At 42.6% G+C, this 15,411-nt stretch overlaps 3 protein-coding genes across 8 annotated transcripts; 1 reads left to right on the top strand and 2 right to left on the bottom strand.

Moving 5' to 3' along the window:
• Positions 1-735: 735 nt before the first annotated feature.
• On the top strand, positions 736-10,235 carry rnf180a (ring finger protein 180a). The gene is made up of 5 exons (XM_084690356.1): positions 736-1,031; positions 3,537-5,497; positions 7,498-7,729; positions 9,327-9,452; positions 9,649-10,235. Exons 2-5 carry the CDS (start codon positions 4,406-4,408, stop codon positions 9,849-9,851), a joined length of 1,653 nt encoding a protein of 550 aa, XP_084546482.1. The 5' UTR covers positions 736-1,031; positions 3,537-4,405; the 3' UTR covers positions 9,852-10,235.
• htr1aa (5-hydroxytryptamine (serotonin) receptor 1A a) lies at positions 1,025-3,526 on the bottom strand. Its single transcript, XM_084690357.1, has one exon. The coding sequence runs from the start codon at positions 2,340-2,342 to the stop codon at positions 1,062-1,064; it is 1,281 nt and encodes a 426-aa protein (XP_084546483.1). The 5' UTR covers positions 2,343-3,526; the 3' UTR covers positions 1,025-1,061.
• Positions 10,236-10,426: 191 nt separating the features above from the next.
• LOC146232715 (uncharacterized) lies at positions 10,427-14,453 on the bottom strand. 6 transcript variants are annotated; one of them, XM_084690353.1, is made up of 10 exons: positions 14,189-14,453; positions 13,693-13,844; positions 13,465-13,555; positions 12,983-13,279; positions 12,787-12,898; positions 12,222-12,369; positions 11,884-12,049; positions 11,532-11,679; positions 11,195-11,378; positions 10,430-10,989 (listed from the first exon to the last, which is right to left on the bottom strand). In XM_084690353.1, the coding sequence occupies exons 1-10, from the start codon at positions 14,329-14,331 to the stop codon at positions 10,862-10,864; spliced, it is 1,569 nt and encodes a 522-aa protein (XP_084546479.1). In that variant the 5' UTR covers positions 14,332-14,453; the 3' UTR covers positions 10,430-10,861. The 6 variants fall into 6 exon arrangements, 5 of the variants coding, with proteins under 5 accessions (XP_084546478.1, XP_084546479.1, XP_084546480.1 ...); XM_084690354.1 differs by having other exon boundaries at positions 10,432-10,989; positions 13,037-13,279; XM_084690352.1 differs by having other exon boundaries at positions 10,427-10,989; positions 12,787-13,279; positions 13,693-13,790.
• Between the last annotated feature and the right edge of the window lie 958 nt (positions 14,454-15,411).

A 15,411-nucleotide genomic window follows, 5' to 3' on the forward strand; every position in this document is an offset into this window, starting at 1 on the left:
CTTATTACACTCATGTAATGACATATACCCTTAACACTATTTTTATTTAGCTAGCAGCAACGAATAAATGCACAACTCAGCTACAATGTCTTTACTATAGGTATTGTCATGTCGTTACATGGTAGTTAATGTAATCTTAATGTTAACCTTAGTGATAAAGGTACCAATATTTTATTTTGGTTTAGTTGATACATACACTTTTGCAGGTTTGTGTGTATTCATTCATACACTATGTTCGACACGAAATGTCGTTTTGGTCAGAGAGAGAGAGAGAGCGAGAGAGAGAGGGATTGTGTGTATTGTAAGTGTGTGTGTGTCTATTTGACTAAATTGCTCATTTGTACTGTTTAAAATATGATTGGTTGGATGTGGATTCCAGGAAGTGCTTCAATATAACTTGGAAATCTTTCGGATGCACAATCATACTATCTAGCAACGTTCGATCACCTGCTGAGCATAGCCTACCGACCTACATGTAGGGTATTGAAGGACACTCATGTTTTGATGTATTAAATGAAAATGTACCTGTCTGCAAGCTTGCTGAAATAAAGCCATCCAAAAGATGTCCAGTACATAATAAAAGACCGGATCAGATTTGTTATCTGATTACCATTGACAAAAAGCCCCGCACAAACAGACAGATTTGATTGTGTTTTATTGTTTTCAGTGCTACAGAGATAATAATGTAAAACGGAAACCTTCAGCCGCTCGTTCCATGGAATGCATGACTTCGGCACGTTATGACACATCTTGCATGGTGAAAGAACGATGCTTTGCATGTCAAGCAACAACATCGAATATACAAGAGCAGCTTATTCAGTCAAGTAGGCTACAGGCCTAAACATACAACCTTCAAAAGTGTGGCTCTCTTAGCTTAACTTACATCCGGCCATTAATGGCAGTCGGTTTATAGCCTACTTTATTTCAGAATCACTCTCCCTGAATGAAAGTATGTGGCTTTTTTTTGCGTTTCATTACCTCAAAAGACAGACGTATGTGTCCCCGTCCCTTAATTGGGTTCATAATTCAAGGTAAGTAAACTACGCACTCACACATGAATGTCACGCTCTGTGGAATTTGCATTTGATGATTTTTTTGAAAGCACTTTGGAAGTCTTTGTTGAAGTAGGCATATATAATTGGGTTAAGGAGAGAGTTGGAGTAGCCCAGCCAGTTTATGACGTCCCCAAGCCAGTCGGGCATGTAACAGCTCTCAGAGCAAAAAGGCAACACTAGTGCCACAATGAAAAACGGCAACCAGCAAAAGATAAAAGTTCCCATGATTATTCCTAGAGTTTTTACAGTTTTGCGCTCTCTAGCCAGAGCTATCTTCCTCTTCACGTCTGTGCTCTTTTCGTTTCTATTTTCGAACACATGTGTTGATTGTGGTGTATTTGGTAGAGGCAGGTGATTCTTGGAATCCTTTTGAACTTCCATGATTTCTAACGACTCGCCGTCCACCCCGTGCTTCAAGGCGCCGTTTATGCATGGAGAGTTAGGATTAGGCTCCACGTTGCGCTTCCAGTTGATGCCCCCTGCCTCTCCGTTGGCTTTCTTGTGGAATACAGCTGGAGAAACTGACAAACACTGGTCAGACACTTTTGCTTTCTCCGTTTTCTTCACTGTCTTTCGAATCCTGAACCTTGCTGCTTTAAATATCCGTCCGTACAAGACCAGCATCAGAATGAGCGGAATGTAAAATGCCCCAAAAGTGGAGTAGATAGTGTAGCCCGGGTCCTGACTGATGGTGCAAGCGTCGGGGTTAGCCCTGTCCTCAGCTTTTCTCCAGCCTAACATAGGTGGAATAGAGATGGAGAAGCCAATCAACCAAGTCAAACTTATCAGGAGCGCAGCTCGCCTGGGTGTCCGTTTATTTACATAGTCAATCGGGTCAGTGATAGCCCAGTACCTGTCCAAGGCAATGGCGCACAAGTGCAGGATGGACGAAGTACAGCACAACACATCCAGCGAGATGAATATGTCACATATCTCTTGTCCCAGGGTCCATTTATTTAGGACCTGGTAGAGGGCCGCCATGGGGAGCACCAGAACGGATACCATCAGATCCGTGACGGCCAGGGAACCGATAAGGTAGTTGGCCACGTTCTGGAGAGACCTCTCCAACGCAATGGCTGCGACGACGCACGCGTTCCCAAATATTGAGCAGAGGATAAGGGCCCCCAGGAGCATTGAGGTGATTACCTGATAACTGAGTTCCACGTCTGGTAGAGGTCGAGAAACCGCAGTGATGTTCTCACTTTCAGTCCAGTCTGCAACCACGTCCACAACATCGGGAAACGTGGAGGTAGAATCATTGTCGTTACTGCTGTTTGTAAAATCCATATTTCGTCCACCGGGCACCAAGAGGCGCGGACTGGCAGAAGAGACAACGGGGAAGTCAGGGCTCGGACAGTCAATACCTCGCTCTGACGCCGGTTAGGGTACTGCCAGGGTCTATCGGAGTTTCCGAGCCCGTTCCCTTGTTCTGAGGACGCATGACGCAGTCGTTGTGTGTGTTTGGGGTACGGGTGTTGGGCTGGGCGCTCACTGGTAGCCTACTGCGAATTATCTGAGTCTGGTGACGCCGTGAATTCATTTATACCAGCAGCGTTAGGTACGTCAGACTGCTTGGAGGTCGCCAACTAGTTTTGTTGCTCTGTTCTTTCGGACGGAGTGTCTTTTGCTGCAGACCACAGACGGTGAGCGGAGCTTTCTCTGGCTTTTATCCAAGTTGTGTGGCGTTTTTTCTTGAAGGTTAGGATACCTTTCTTCCGTTTTCAAATACAATGCACTACAGTATATGCTAGATATAGATTACTTCAGGGGATTTATGTTCATTTTTTATATAATTGAGTAGAATACAGTGTCCATAAACAACTCCATAAATTGTAAACAAACAAACAAACGAAACGGTCTGAGTAAATTACAGTTGATAATTGCGAATAGAACAAGGCTTCAGTAGACGCGAAACCAGTGTGCTCACAAGTGATGTTTCAGCACCACGGAAAGCACCATGCGAGAATCCTGTGCAGGGATTTGCTGTCCTCTGCTGTACATTGCAAGAAGCAGAGCAGAGCGGCGGGCACGTCCAAGCCTCGTGTGAATCAAGTGTGGTGTGGTGCTGATCAGTCTGATCAGTCAGTGATCACTGACCTGTCAAAACCAGACTATTAAAATGTTTATAAAAGAACGCATGCGTTCACTTAACCAATAATGCTGAATCAGATTGTATAAAGGCGATATCGAGTCAGCATTTTCGAAAACTTTGCTGGTCACGATCTTAAAACAGTGTGACGGTGGTAGAAAACCATGAAGCAGGCAAGGTAATTTGGGAAATAACACAAGTTTTATCAGAAAATATTTTTGTATTATTATTTCACATCAGAACCCCAGAATAATCTATTATAAGAACAAATCAAAAATTGGAAGGGATATTGATGAAGAATGTGATTGCATTTAACTGAATCAAATGTACTTTAATTGCATCCCATGTTTGTTTTTGTTTTTTTGTTTTGTTTTTTTGGGGGGGGGGTATAGCCAGATTTTCTTCAAAACATTTTACTAAGAAAGATTGTAATGGTGTCTGTAAAATGTCAAGGCATTTAGAAGGCCAAATGGACACTTTTAGAATGTGAAAACATTCCTGTAAAAGTCAACTTTGTAAAAGGTCTTCCATTGAGAAAAACTTTTTGTAATTTAAATAATAAATCAAACTAATGCTAATATAAAAAATGTGCATTCAATTGCAGTCTACATATACCCATTAGGTGTTTTTGCTTGTGGTGTAATTCATTGACACACACACACGCATACGCACCCACACCCTGCTGATGAATCAGAACATGAAAGGGCTGACACCACATTAGTTGGAAAAAAAAGTGGCTCTAGATATTTCGCCTTATTTCTGTTCTGTGTGTTCAGTAGCTGCATTGTTGTGGCATGTAGCTGCTGTGTTTCTATAGGCCCCCCAGGACAATGGACAGGCTGTGAACTTGCACCTATTGTGGTGGGGTTTGCCAGGGGGGCTTTAGCTTTGTCAACAGTGCAGAATGTCCCAGGGGCCCCCACAGGCAGGCCGGGGCAAGGTAGGGCTGGGTGCTCAACGAACACCTCTGTCAACGCCTGGGGGGTCAGCGGTCTACTGGAATGCTCCCCACAGTCCTCAGAGAGCTCTATCCTGGCATCCAGAACCACCAGGGAGTCCAGAGCTAAAATGATTAGGTGGGAGAAGTAGAGAGAGGGCCTGAAGAGAAGACAAGAAGAAGAAATGAGAAAATGAGCAGGGAGGTTAAGGAAGCAAAGAGGAGCACATAAACGGAGAGGAAGAGGAAAGACGTCGGTGGCAAACACAAGCCCTGGTGTGGAGGGTGTGGACCTATCCTCCTGGGTAGAGTGAGAACCAGGTCATGTGTTCACATGTGGGCGCATCTGGTTTACATGGTTCTGGTTGGACTCCTCGTGGGACTGAATCAGGAGCCAGGGCTGAACTGGAAAGTGACAATGAACTGGGGCTAGTGGCTGAAACTTTGGGCCTGGAAGGGAGAACTCGATCACGACACATAGACATAGATGCAGCAGGGAGAGATATTAACTTGGCTGGGGTGGAGTTACTGCTACGGTCTGCACTACCTGGAAGAAAAACCCACAGGAAGCCACACAGCGTGGATTACAGTGAGAGTGTGGGGGAGAACACTGGTGACAGGGACAAGGACACTGAGAGAGAGACTGTGAGTGTGAGAGGTTTAAGTAGAAGGGAAAGAGACAGAGAGGTCCACAGAAACAGAGAGAGGGACAGAGAGAGAAACAGAGTAAGTGACAAAGATAGAGAGAGGAACAAGACAGTAGGAGAGGGGATAAGGAGCAGGACTCAAAGTCTTTCAAACAGCTCCAGCACATTCCTAGCCAACAACATGGAGGATCTTGAGGGAACAGAGAGTCGGCAGAGTGGAGCACCCTCCCCCAGGACACCCTCCATCAGCCACAAGGGCAACACCATAACCCTCCACTGCTGCCCCCCTCACCTTGCCTCTGGGTCCGCCTCTCCTGCCCTTCCCCGACCCTCCATCCGAATCAGGACCACCACCATGTCGCCGCAGAGATCTGTTGTCGAACAGCGCTATGACAGGCCCTCATGCACAAACAGAGAACGCGATGCATTCTGGGTACAGTCATGGACAAGGATGGGCCAACCCATGCAGACCCAGAGATCTCAGCCACGCCTCCCTTCCCACAGCAGTTCAGAGCAGGGTGAGGAAGAGGAGGAGGAAGGGGTGGAGGGAGAAGAAGAGGCAGACGGAGTGGAGGAAGGTGGCGAGGCAGGGGTCAGTGGTGTGTCTCAGGTGGTGACCCAGACTCTCGCGCCGGCTGTGCCTTCATCCCTTGCTCGGGGGGGCGAGAAAAGGATGAGTAAAAGAGAGAAAAACAGGCTAAAGAGCCTAAGGAAGAGGCAGAGGAGGAGGGAGAGATGGAGACAAAACCAGCAACAGGAGAACATGCAGGTAAGGCCCACCGAATGGTGTGTGGATGCTCTTAATGTTGTTCAGCACTGCTTTTATAACTCTGGGTCTTCCTCAGATTATTTCTGATTCTGATTTCTGATCCAAACATCCTCAACACACCATTTTCCATAATATAGGGTTGCCCGACACTCCTGCTGATTAGCTTGTTCTAAAATGTAACAGGTTGATAGCAATAGTATTGGAACACAAACTGGGCTTGTAATGCCCTGTGCTTGTGAAGTAATGTTTCCCTAGGTACTGTACTCATCTGTAGGTGTGTCTCAGTTGTCATATGGAGTAAATATTGTGTTATGACATTCCTTTGGGAATGTCATGATACAGTGTACCTGTATGAATAGTCAAGTTAGAAACTGAACAGTGTAATGTGGAAGAAAAGTCACGGGTATGCAGCACCAGTTGCTTGCTTTAGCCAGCATGGATTTGTTCCATAGAGTCGAAGTTTTGTAACAGGCTGATTTAAGACCTTCCAAGAAATATGTGTATCTACAGGGGGGCATGCAGAGTACACGTCCTTGTGCATGTTCTTGTGTGTGTGTGTGTGTGTGTGTGTGTGTATGTGTGTATGTGTGTGTGTTTGTGCTCATTGTCCATCCATCATTAGCCAGCACATCTAAAAAGCTATTATCTTTGCAGTGAAAGTGGGGTTACATCTCAATTGGCTGCATCATGAGGCTTGTCCAGAGAGCTCTTCACTCCCATCCAAACAAAGAACATATTCCAGTTTGTACTGTAGCAAATCCACAGTCACGTTGATGTGCTGGAATAATTTAGATAAGAGAATGAATGTAACAGAGTGTTGCTTTAAAAGGAAATATGTCTCTATTGTATTCTAATTCAAGATTTAGAAGTCAAACTCTCTTCAGGAAATTTTTGACACAGATGTAATAAATAACAATGGCTACAAACGAAAGAACATTACATTTCCATTGTTCTGCGCCATACAGCCTCTGCAAAAAATCAGCCCCTAGGTTAGACAGCTTCCACAATCATTTATTAAGACATTGTGTGTGTTTAGGAGATCATTGTGTGTGTGTGTGTTTAAGGGAGTTGCAAAGAAGAGGAAATAATTCAGGAAGCCGCAGAACAGTCAAGATAGGGAATACATTCACCCTCTCTGATAAATATGTATTTTCAAATGTCCCTCTAGAATACATTATGGTCATCCATGGGTGCATGTATGATTGTATACATGTGTGTCTGTGCATTAGGAAGAGCTGTTATGTTTTTGTGTAGCCACCACCTGGTGACAGTGGTGTCTATTATGAGAAGAGCGTTCTGTTTTCTGAGTTCCACGCTAATGACACACCTTGGGAGGAGACGATGGTGTGTCTGGGAGGTCCCTAGAGCTCCACCTGGGTGTGATAGCGGTAATTACGCTGGGAGAAGTCCCACGTTCCAGTGGGCTGGACTGTCTTTAATGTGATAGAGACTCCACAGAACTGGAATTTTGAAGGAGTAGGTTAGGAAGCTAAAGATTGACATTGATTGGACTGCTGTGTAAATTAGAAGGTAAATGTGTATGAGCCAGTTATACAAATTCCTTATAGTCTTAAATACTATGTACGTACCATGCACATTTGGATATGATGGGTCTCAAACCCATACCTCTCATTTTACTGTGTCTAGTACAGTCCCTTCATGTTCGTTCTGATGTGGGTGGATGTAGAAATACTTCACACTTATCAAATGGATAAGTGTGAAGTACAATGGAACAGAATGACAGTAGAACACATTTAAAAGAATGGCCAGAGAACAGATTGATGTGTGCTATGCAGCCAAATCAGATCTTTCATTCATCTAAGCCTTATTTGACACTGGTGAGACAGACATTCATATTATAATTTAGAGAACAGCGAGAGCGATAAAGATCAATGATATCCTTCTTGAGAGTTGTTTTACATTAGGTTGTAAAATAGTATTGATTTACCATTAACAATATGAAGAGCAATGCCATTTCCCTTTTTCGAACTTACTTCTAGAGCTCAACAGGGAACCCATCCAGCAGTAGTGAAGATGAGTATGTGAACCCCCGGGACAGGGACAGCTACATCTGCGCCGTGTGTCTGGATGTGTACTTTAGTCCCTATATGTGCACTCCCTGCCACCACATCTTCTGTGAACCATGTCTGAGGACCCTGGCAAAGAACAACCCCACCAATACCCCCTGTCCTCTCTGCAGGACCGTCATCACACATGTTTACTTCCAGAGAGGTAAGGTCTGGTTGTCTGTGTGACGGGGTGGTTGAGAGGTTTTGATTTGAGTTTAGTGTATCAGGTATTAGCATGTTTATATTATATTTATTTATTTATTCCAAGATGTGCATATTGCATGCCATCTGGCCACAATACACGTTTGAAGCCACAAGTTTAAACTTGTTGACCTTTTTTACCATAGAGCACTTTTAGATGACAAAAGCAACCTTCCTTCTCCGTTTGTGTAAGCACATTTGAATGTGTGGCCATGAGACTTGTAGTTCTAATGTAGTTAGGCAGCAGAAACCCAAGCTGCTGATAGTGGACGAGCCCCAGCTGCAGAAGTCCCTCTGGGAGCTGAAACCTGGGACCAGATGTGTCAGTCCTGCTTCCTGTCTCCAAATGAACATCTGATGATATTATACACTTCCATGTCAATAGATTATGTCGACAAAATATGTTTGTGAGTGCTTTCAAGTGTGTTTGCAAGTACATACTGAATACAGTAGTGTAAACCTACTGACTGACTATCATTAAGGTTAAGGTTGGAAAACTGTCATAGTATGTGATAGAGTTGTTTTTAGATACTGTACAGTCGTGGTCCAAACTCACATTTTCCCTTAACTTAAGTGAAAGATTTAACATATATAATATATCTATTTAGTTTACAAAATCTTTTTTTTCATTGTTACTACGGTATGTCTCCAAGATTCGAATGGTACCTTCTCCAACTTTAACTGCTGTTTCTAGATCTCTCCACAAGTTTTCAGTGGAATTCAGATTTGGAGTCGGAGTTTGGTAAAGCACAGATGGTTTTCTTTACCTAAAAGTCTCAAAAGAAGGATTTGGGATCTACACACACAAGACAATCTTGTGTGTGACCTCCTCAGATAATTATCTGGTTGTCTTTCTTTTGTCCATGAACATGGCGAAACAAAACATGAGCATGAGGATTCCTTTGTGGTATTAGCTCAGATGTTGTAAATTATTCAGATTCAACTGCTCATCAAAGACACGTGAACACATATTTAAAAGTTTAAAAAAACCTGGAAGAAATGTTGCATTATTTGAAAAAAGCACACGGGTGCAAATATTTTTGGCCATGACTGTAAAACTGTGAATACACAATGAGATTATATAACACTGTCATTTGTTGTTGTGAAAAAGAGAAATGGAGGGGGCATAGCTTGGTAGAGAGAGATGGAGAGGATATGTTGTTGGTGTTATAGAAGGCATTCTATAACTCCAACAACCTCTCCTTTCAGTTTCTCTAAGAGTCAGTGCTTATGAGGACATTGAACATATCAAGGGTTCTTGAGAGTGATTGGGTAGCCAAGGATTTTAGATGCGAGTCTTTTGTTGATTATCACAGCCATGGTGACTCTGAGGACAACAGCAAGAACAGGGTGTTGGGGTGGGGGTTCTGGTTTAGTATTAACTGGGCCATGATGGTGCTTTACTTTGTTTTCATACTGCATGTCAACGCCTTAATTAAAAGGAGTGATATGTCCATGTATTTAGGAAATAATAAAAACAAACCAAATCAAACCAAATCTGCCAATATATGGGGATGTAATGGGGTAATGATGATTTTTTTTATGTATGGCTGTTGCAGAGTTGAACCACACAACTCGAGCATTCTTCCCAAAAGAGTATATTTCCCGAAAGCAGAACTTCCAGAAAGCCAGCTGTGCAAAATGGCCTCTTCCAAGCTGTAGGAAACTATTTCGTATTTTTGGGGGTGAGTGCAACAATTTATTTACATGTTTTATTTCACAATGTCATGATAGCATGGCCTACTACACAAGTAATACAAGGAACAGTAGCAAAAGATGAAATATAGATCCATGGGTAAAAGAGATGGGTTTCAAATAGCATAATGTCAACTTATAGCACAAGAAAAGGATAACACACAATCCATATGATTTCTTAAACAGGTTTCCAAAGACCTGCTAGCCCCATTGCCAGGCGTCAATTTCCCCATGGAGGTTACCGCCTAGACGCCTTGGACTTTGAGGACGATTCTCGGGGCTGGCGCTTCGACATGGACATGGTGATCATTTACATCTATTCAGTGAACTGGGTCATCGGCTTCTTTATATTTTGCTTCCTCTGCTACTTCTTCTTCCCCTCATTTTGAAGACATTGGCAGGATGGATGGATAACTGGATCGATTAATGAATGGATAGATGAATGGAAAGATGGGTGGATTAAAAGATACATAGCCTAGTTCTATTAAACTATTTCTATTTTCTGGAAATGTCCAGGACTGCCATCTCTGTTAGTCATAAACTGTACTTATTTAGGTTATGTGATGGATGATTTGTTAATATTTTACAAACTCTACAACCTTCATTTCCTACAGCATTTTATTTCAACAGTGAAACGTTTTAAAATCTAAATATCTTATTCAAAAGAAAAGTTATTTCCTCAAATGCCTTATTAACCAAATACAGTTCTAATTTGTTTTCTCAGTAGTGCATCTTCGATGTTGATCGTTGATCACAAATCATGCTCTTTCATGCTTGACTAGCTCTTCTGTTTATGTTGTGTAGTTTGATTACAGTCTACATGTGCAGTCTTTAAAATAAGACAGCTTGAAATACTCTTCAAATTGTATTACTACATTATTGTATTTAAAGATACACGTCATGTACGTATATATACCCCAAAAACTTGAAAGACAATGTTGAGATTTTACATCGTAACGAACCTGGGTGATTACATTTTTTATTTCTGAGGAAGATTTTAACAACATAGCCAAACCAGTGTGCTTCACAGATGATGGTACTGTATCCACAACAACACATAACATGAGTGTTCATAGTAATTTGGGGTTTAATACCAGTATGTTTAAGGATTTCAGCTGAAACTCACAATAAAGCAAAATAATGGGCTCTTTTCTTTTGTGCACTCTGTCCTACTTACATCTTTGCTGAGGTAGTATTTACCATGAACCCAAGTAATAATACCAATCCAATCAAAAAACATTTGAATTATAATGTTATCGACAGTCCTCTGTGTTTAAATACCAGCATCCCAAACCCCATGTGAGATGTTACCCAGGCCGAGAACATTTGATGTGCTGTTCCTGGGTGATTTTTAAATAGTTCCAATTTGGAACAGCAACAAGCAGAAACCTTCTTTGTTTTAGCCCTCAGCTTCAGTTTCTGATTGGCTCTCAGTGAAGATGTGGTATATTCTACCCTCCACTCCAGGTACCACAGCCACAGACACTGCTTCTCCCGGGAGCCTCTCATTCACACTTTTCTCAATGGCTGCAAAAACCAACAGTTCCACATTGCCTCAAACAAACATGGAAACAAACCAAGATATGATAACAAGGTATTTCAAACATGCAAATGTTTTTAAATAAATAAATACTTTACTTTAAATGAATATATAAACATACAATAATGCATGCATGAATAAACAAAATAAGTTAAATCAACCAATGGATGAATGAATGACACATCTGCTTACCGGACACTGAAGGGCTGTCAGAGACTTTGATGAGACCCATTCTATGACCAGACCTGCAGGTCTTCAGTCCTCTGACTATCATGCCTGACTCAAAGTGGTTGACTAGGATGGTGGAGAGTATTTGGGCATTCTCAATATCAAAGCTCAGAGGGCAGCCTTGGAACATCGTATAGCCATCTTTGCCCTGAAGACCATTTGCAGTATCAATTGATTCACTAAATTATTAAATACAACCACTTTTAGTGTATTCGAAAGCCTGCTTCTTTTTTGCTTGTTTATTCCACTAAGGTTGCACTGATTTGCCAAATAAAAGCAGAGGAAATGTATGGAGAAATACCTTTGTTAGGTATTCTTTCATTGCCACCAAGTACCTCCTCGCTTTATCCAAACTCTTCCCTTGAACTTTAACTGTTTTAGCAATGACCCTAGCTCCAGGTTTTTTATTTGGATCAAAGCCAAATTGTATCCCTGCAACCTGTGGAAATCTGATGTCACAATACCAATACATGTTTTTCTTATGCACATACACGTGAAGATAACGACACACGATTATTTGCTGGCTACATCAAAAGAACATGTTGAATCATTGTCAGGAAAGCGTGTTGTGCCAACCAACAAATACACTCCAACACACAAATTGAAAAGGATTGAGCCTCTTGGCTTGGTGTGGCTGTGCACAAGCTAGCTACCTGCCATCCAGTTCTGGGTAGTTCCTAACCCCGTTCTCCAAGCCCTCATACAACTGCTGTCCAGTAGCCTCCACCACCAACACTAGGTCTTTGATGGGCAGGATCTGCAGCAGGTCACGCATGGTCAGGGGCCCAGTTGGGTGGATACGGTCTGACCGCAGAGTACCTGCAACACATGGCCATGAGACAACCTGCGCCAAACTGTCCCCGATTGATTCCTCAGTATGAAGAAAGTTAGGGATGAAACAGGGGTGTTATAGTCCCTACATAAACCTTTCACTACATACTGTATGTGAATTCAACCTAAATCTAAAGGGTTGAGAATGTACAGTAATAACCTGAGTTGAGAAGGGCCACCTCAGCATGGGTGGCCTCCAGCATAGCATTGGTAATGAGATTTCCTATGTTGCACTCCCCTCGCCTCACCGTGGCACAGCGTCCATCTAGTTCAATGTCCATGTGACAGATGACCTCTCCTAGCACATGCTGACGGAGTGAGAGAGTGTTTGACAGAGAAAAAAAGGAAGCTTTCTTTAATCAAACTGAGTACAATTAGCTTGAATTGCGAGAATGGGAAATAGAAATATGTATTCAAACAGTATGCTATTTAGAGAGAGAGAGAGAGAGAGAGAGAGAGTGAGAGAGAGAGAGAGAGAGAGAGAGTGAGAGAGAGAGGGAGAGAGAGAGAGAGAGAGACATTTCGATCCTTTCACCTTTTCAGTGCCTTTGTATCCTCACATCACTACAATTCATACTACATAAAGCTTTTTTTGCATGTGGGTGTTACAGTTACATCTGTGCAATATGAAGTGGGAAATCGATTTAAAATACAAATATTCTGAGAAATAGAATAGAGTACACAATATCTTCTACACAGTATAGACCTACTGCACCTAGACCTACCTGAATGTTGTTGGTGTATCCATTCACAATCTGCTTGATCTCATTGTCTTCCTCCAGGTGTTTCAAGGTTGAGATCTTATGGCAGCTATATTTAAAAGTCATGTCTTGGTCCCTGACAACATCAATTTTTGACATATATCTAAACTCAGAACCACTTTTCACTATCAGTATGCCATTCACCTCCAGAACTCCATACTCATGATCATGGCCCCCGAGAATGAGATCCAGACCCCTGGATTCTGACGCCAACCTGATGTCATTATGCCATCTCATGTGTGTAAGCGCAATGACCAGTTTGGCTCCCTGCTCTCTGAGTTCCGCAGAAAGTGAATTGGCAGTCTCTACGTAGTCAACATAGATGATGTTGTTTCTGTCTACAGTTCCCAGAGTGTCCAGCCAATCCTCCTCCACTAGACCCATCAGGCCAATTTTCTGACCATTCCACTCCAGGATATTGGTCACCAAACCGTGCCCCAGGGTTTTATTGGTAAACCTGTTTGCCAAGAAATTACAGAAATGAATTGCATCTACAAGGGCATCCCTAAAATAGCATAGTCACAGTATTAATTCCTCACAACATCTCCAATTATTGATGATGGCTGATGGACTGTCATTGCACCGTACGGCATTTCTATAGCTCTATTAAATGAGTAAGTAAAGACGGGGGTAAAAGAGTACCTGTCATAGACATTGCTGAGAAACCAGGGGAAGGTCATCTGTGGAGTCAGCTCCTCCAACACATCCACTCCAAAATCAAACTCATGGTTGCCTTGAATTGATTAAAACATGAAGATCCATCAACAACAAAAATGTATAGGTGGGGAGGGGGGTAAATGCACAAACGAATTACCAAGGCTTCCTTGGTCTGTACAATATTAATGGCTGGCTGGAAGGAACAGCACTTACCATACACAGCGCAATGGACTCCTAATTTATTGAGAATATCAACCATGTGCTTTCCTTTTGTGGTTGTACTAAGTATGGAAGGGTTCAGACAGTCACCACTGAAAACCACAAATGGATTCAATGCCTGGAATTCTTTCATAGCAGTAGCAAACCTAGAGTTAAAGACAATTTAGTGTGATTAAAACTGCTCAGACCTGACTAAAGACCAGCGCTGTCCTTTTACATTGGCAACATAGTTGAAGGCTATAACTTAGCCCAGGTTTAAATGCCACAAATAGGTTAGATTTAACATATTCTAAAGGTGTATATCTTTTTTAACATGATACTTGGTTAGCCTATTTGGTTAGACAGAAACTGGGGGGAGGGGGGGGGGGGGGACGAGGCCTAACCAGTACTGTATAACGGTTAGGTTTACAGTACAACCATATTGTTAGCTAGCTTAGCTAGAGATAGAGCTAGCGTTAGCCATGTCGGTCCGCAACGTTAGCTAGGCTACCTCGCAGCGCCGCCAACAGGTTCCTCGGATCTAGCCTCTATTTCGTACACATCGTTGAAATGTAAAATTGTAAGTACTACTTCTGGTTCTTTACAACTAGGTAGGCCTACAGCTGGACTACTTTCACTTGACATATTCGACATTGGATCGCTGTTGGAAGTTAACAGACATTTATCCTTTGTCCCGTCGATGAATCTCCTTGGAGACTATATGCGCTTTTAGCTGTGATGAGAATTGAGCGCGTGAAAGGCAACGCTATAAATTACACCTCTAGCATGACTGTTACCTAGATGGGATATAGAATAGACCAGCAGCACTACAATAAAAAATAGCCTGTAAACCACGTAGAAATGCAAAACATTTACTATTAATAGCACTGACTTTAAGATGAAATGTTCTTAGTTCAATACATTTAGGCTACATATAGGCATAATTGGCCACAAGGCTATAGCCTAGAGTTTCAGAAAACTTGGGGGTCTGGCTTGGCGGGTCGTTTTAGTATTCCTGTCCTATGGGTGTGCAGCTTTGCAAGCCACGTCAGGCCTGTAGCAACTGCTCGTGTCGCTCACCAAGGTTAGATACACTCGACTGAGACACTGGAAGAAAAAGACCTTGGGAACTAAATCACAATCTTGGCACTGTATTTGTGCGTTTATTTTCACCCGAAGCCTATGAAACACTTGTGACGGATATACAGTGACATTTTCTATTCTATTTATATTAAAGCGACGTTTTTTGCATTGTCAGGACAATACTTTGTTTTTGTCAAGTGATTCATGGAAACGCAAAATCATAAGAAATGGTTGTATTTGGTGAAAAGTCGTGAAAGCAATTGTATCCTCCGACAACGACAGCGGTGCTTAAGGAAAGAGAGCTCCACCGGTCCCGGAGTTGGTGGGTATTGTCAAGGCTGTATCGTGTAGGCTACCGTCTGCTGGAGTGAAGGTGACTCGCGTCCCCTTTGCAGTCGAGGCAATGCGGAGAGGATTCGCGAGCGCTCATCCGATTCTTCAGTGCGCCGGGTGTTGCCTTCATAAAGACTTATATATGTTGCTGCTGTAAAGAGAATAGGAAGAGACATAGAAGGAAAGAGATCAACAGTACTAAGTAGGCTATAGCATATCCCTTATAGCATATCCCAGTAGGGATTCGCTGCGTTGTATCTTTCCCAAATTGCCTGGTAACGGAGGAGACGATATAGGACACAAGAGCCAAATACTGGA

Source organism: Hypomesus nipponensis, chromosome 24 (assembly GCF_054491055.1).
Source record: "Hypomesus nipponensis isolate SF chromosome 24, ASM5449105v1, whole genome shotgun sequence".
Classification (NCBI taxonomy): domain Eukaryota; kingdom Metazoa; phylum Chordata; class Actinopteri; order Osmeriformes; family Osmeridae; genus Hypomesus; species Hypomesus nipponensis.

What these genes read in the sequence shown, in the direction of transcription:
- htr1aa (XM_084690357.1), bottom strand. Translation starts at nt 2,342, where the DNA reads ATGGATTTTACAAACAGCAGTAACGACAATGATTCTACCTCCACGTTT.
- rnf180a (XM_084690356.1), top strand. Translation starts at nt 4,406, where the DNA reads ATGTGTTCACATGTGGGCGCATCTGGTTTACATGGTTCTGGTTGGACT. An exon ending in AGCAACAGGAGAACATGCAG is followed by an intron (nt 5,498 to 7,497) that starts GTAAGGCCCACC and finishes ACTTACTTCTAG; the next exon opens with AGCTCAACAGGGAACCCATC. An exon ending in ACTATTTCGTATTTTTGGGG is followed by an intron (nt 9,453 to 9,648) that starts GTGAGTGCAACA and finishes TTTCTTAAACAG; the next exon opens with GTTTCCAAAGACCTGCTAGC.
- LOC146232715 (XM_084690351.1), bottom strand. Translation starts at nt 14,331, where the DNA reads ATGTCGAATATGTCAAGTGAAAGTAGTCCAGCTGTAGGCCTACCTAGT. An exon ending in AGTCCATTGCGCTGTGTATG is followed by an intron (nt 13,556 to 13,692) that starts GTAAGTGCTGTT and finishes AATCAATTCAAG; the next exon opens with GCAACCATGAGTTTGATTTT. An exon ending in TGACAGCCCTTCAGTGTCCG is followed by an intron (nt 10,990 to 11,194) that starts GTAAGCAGATGT and finishes TGGTTTTTGCAG; the next exon opens with CCATTGAGAAAAGTGTGAAT.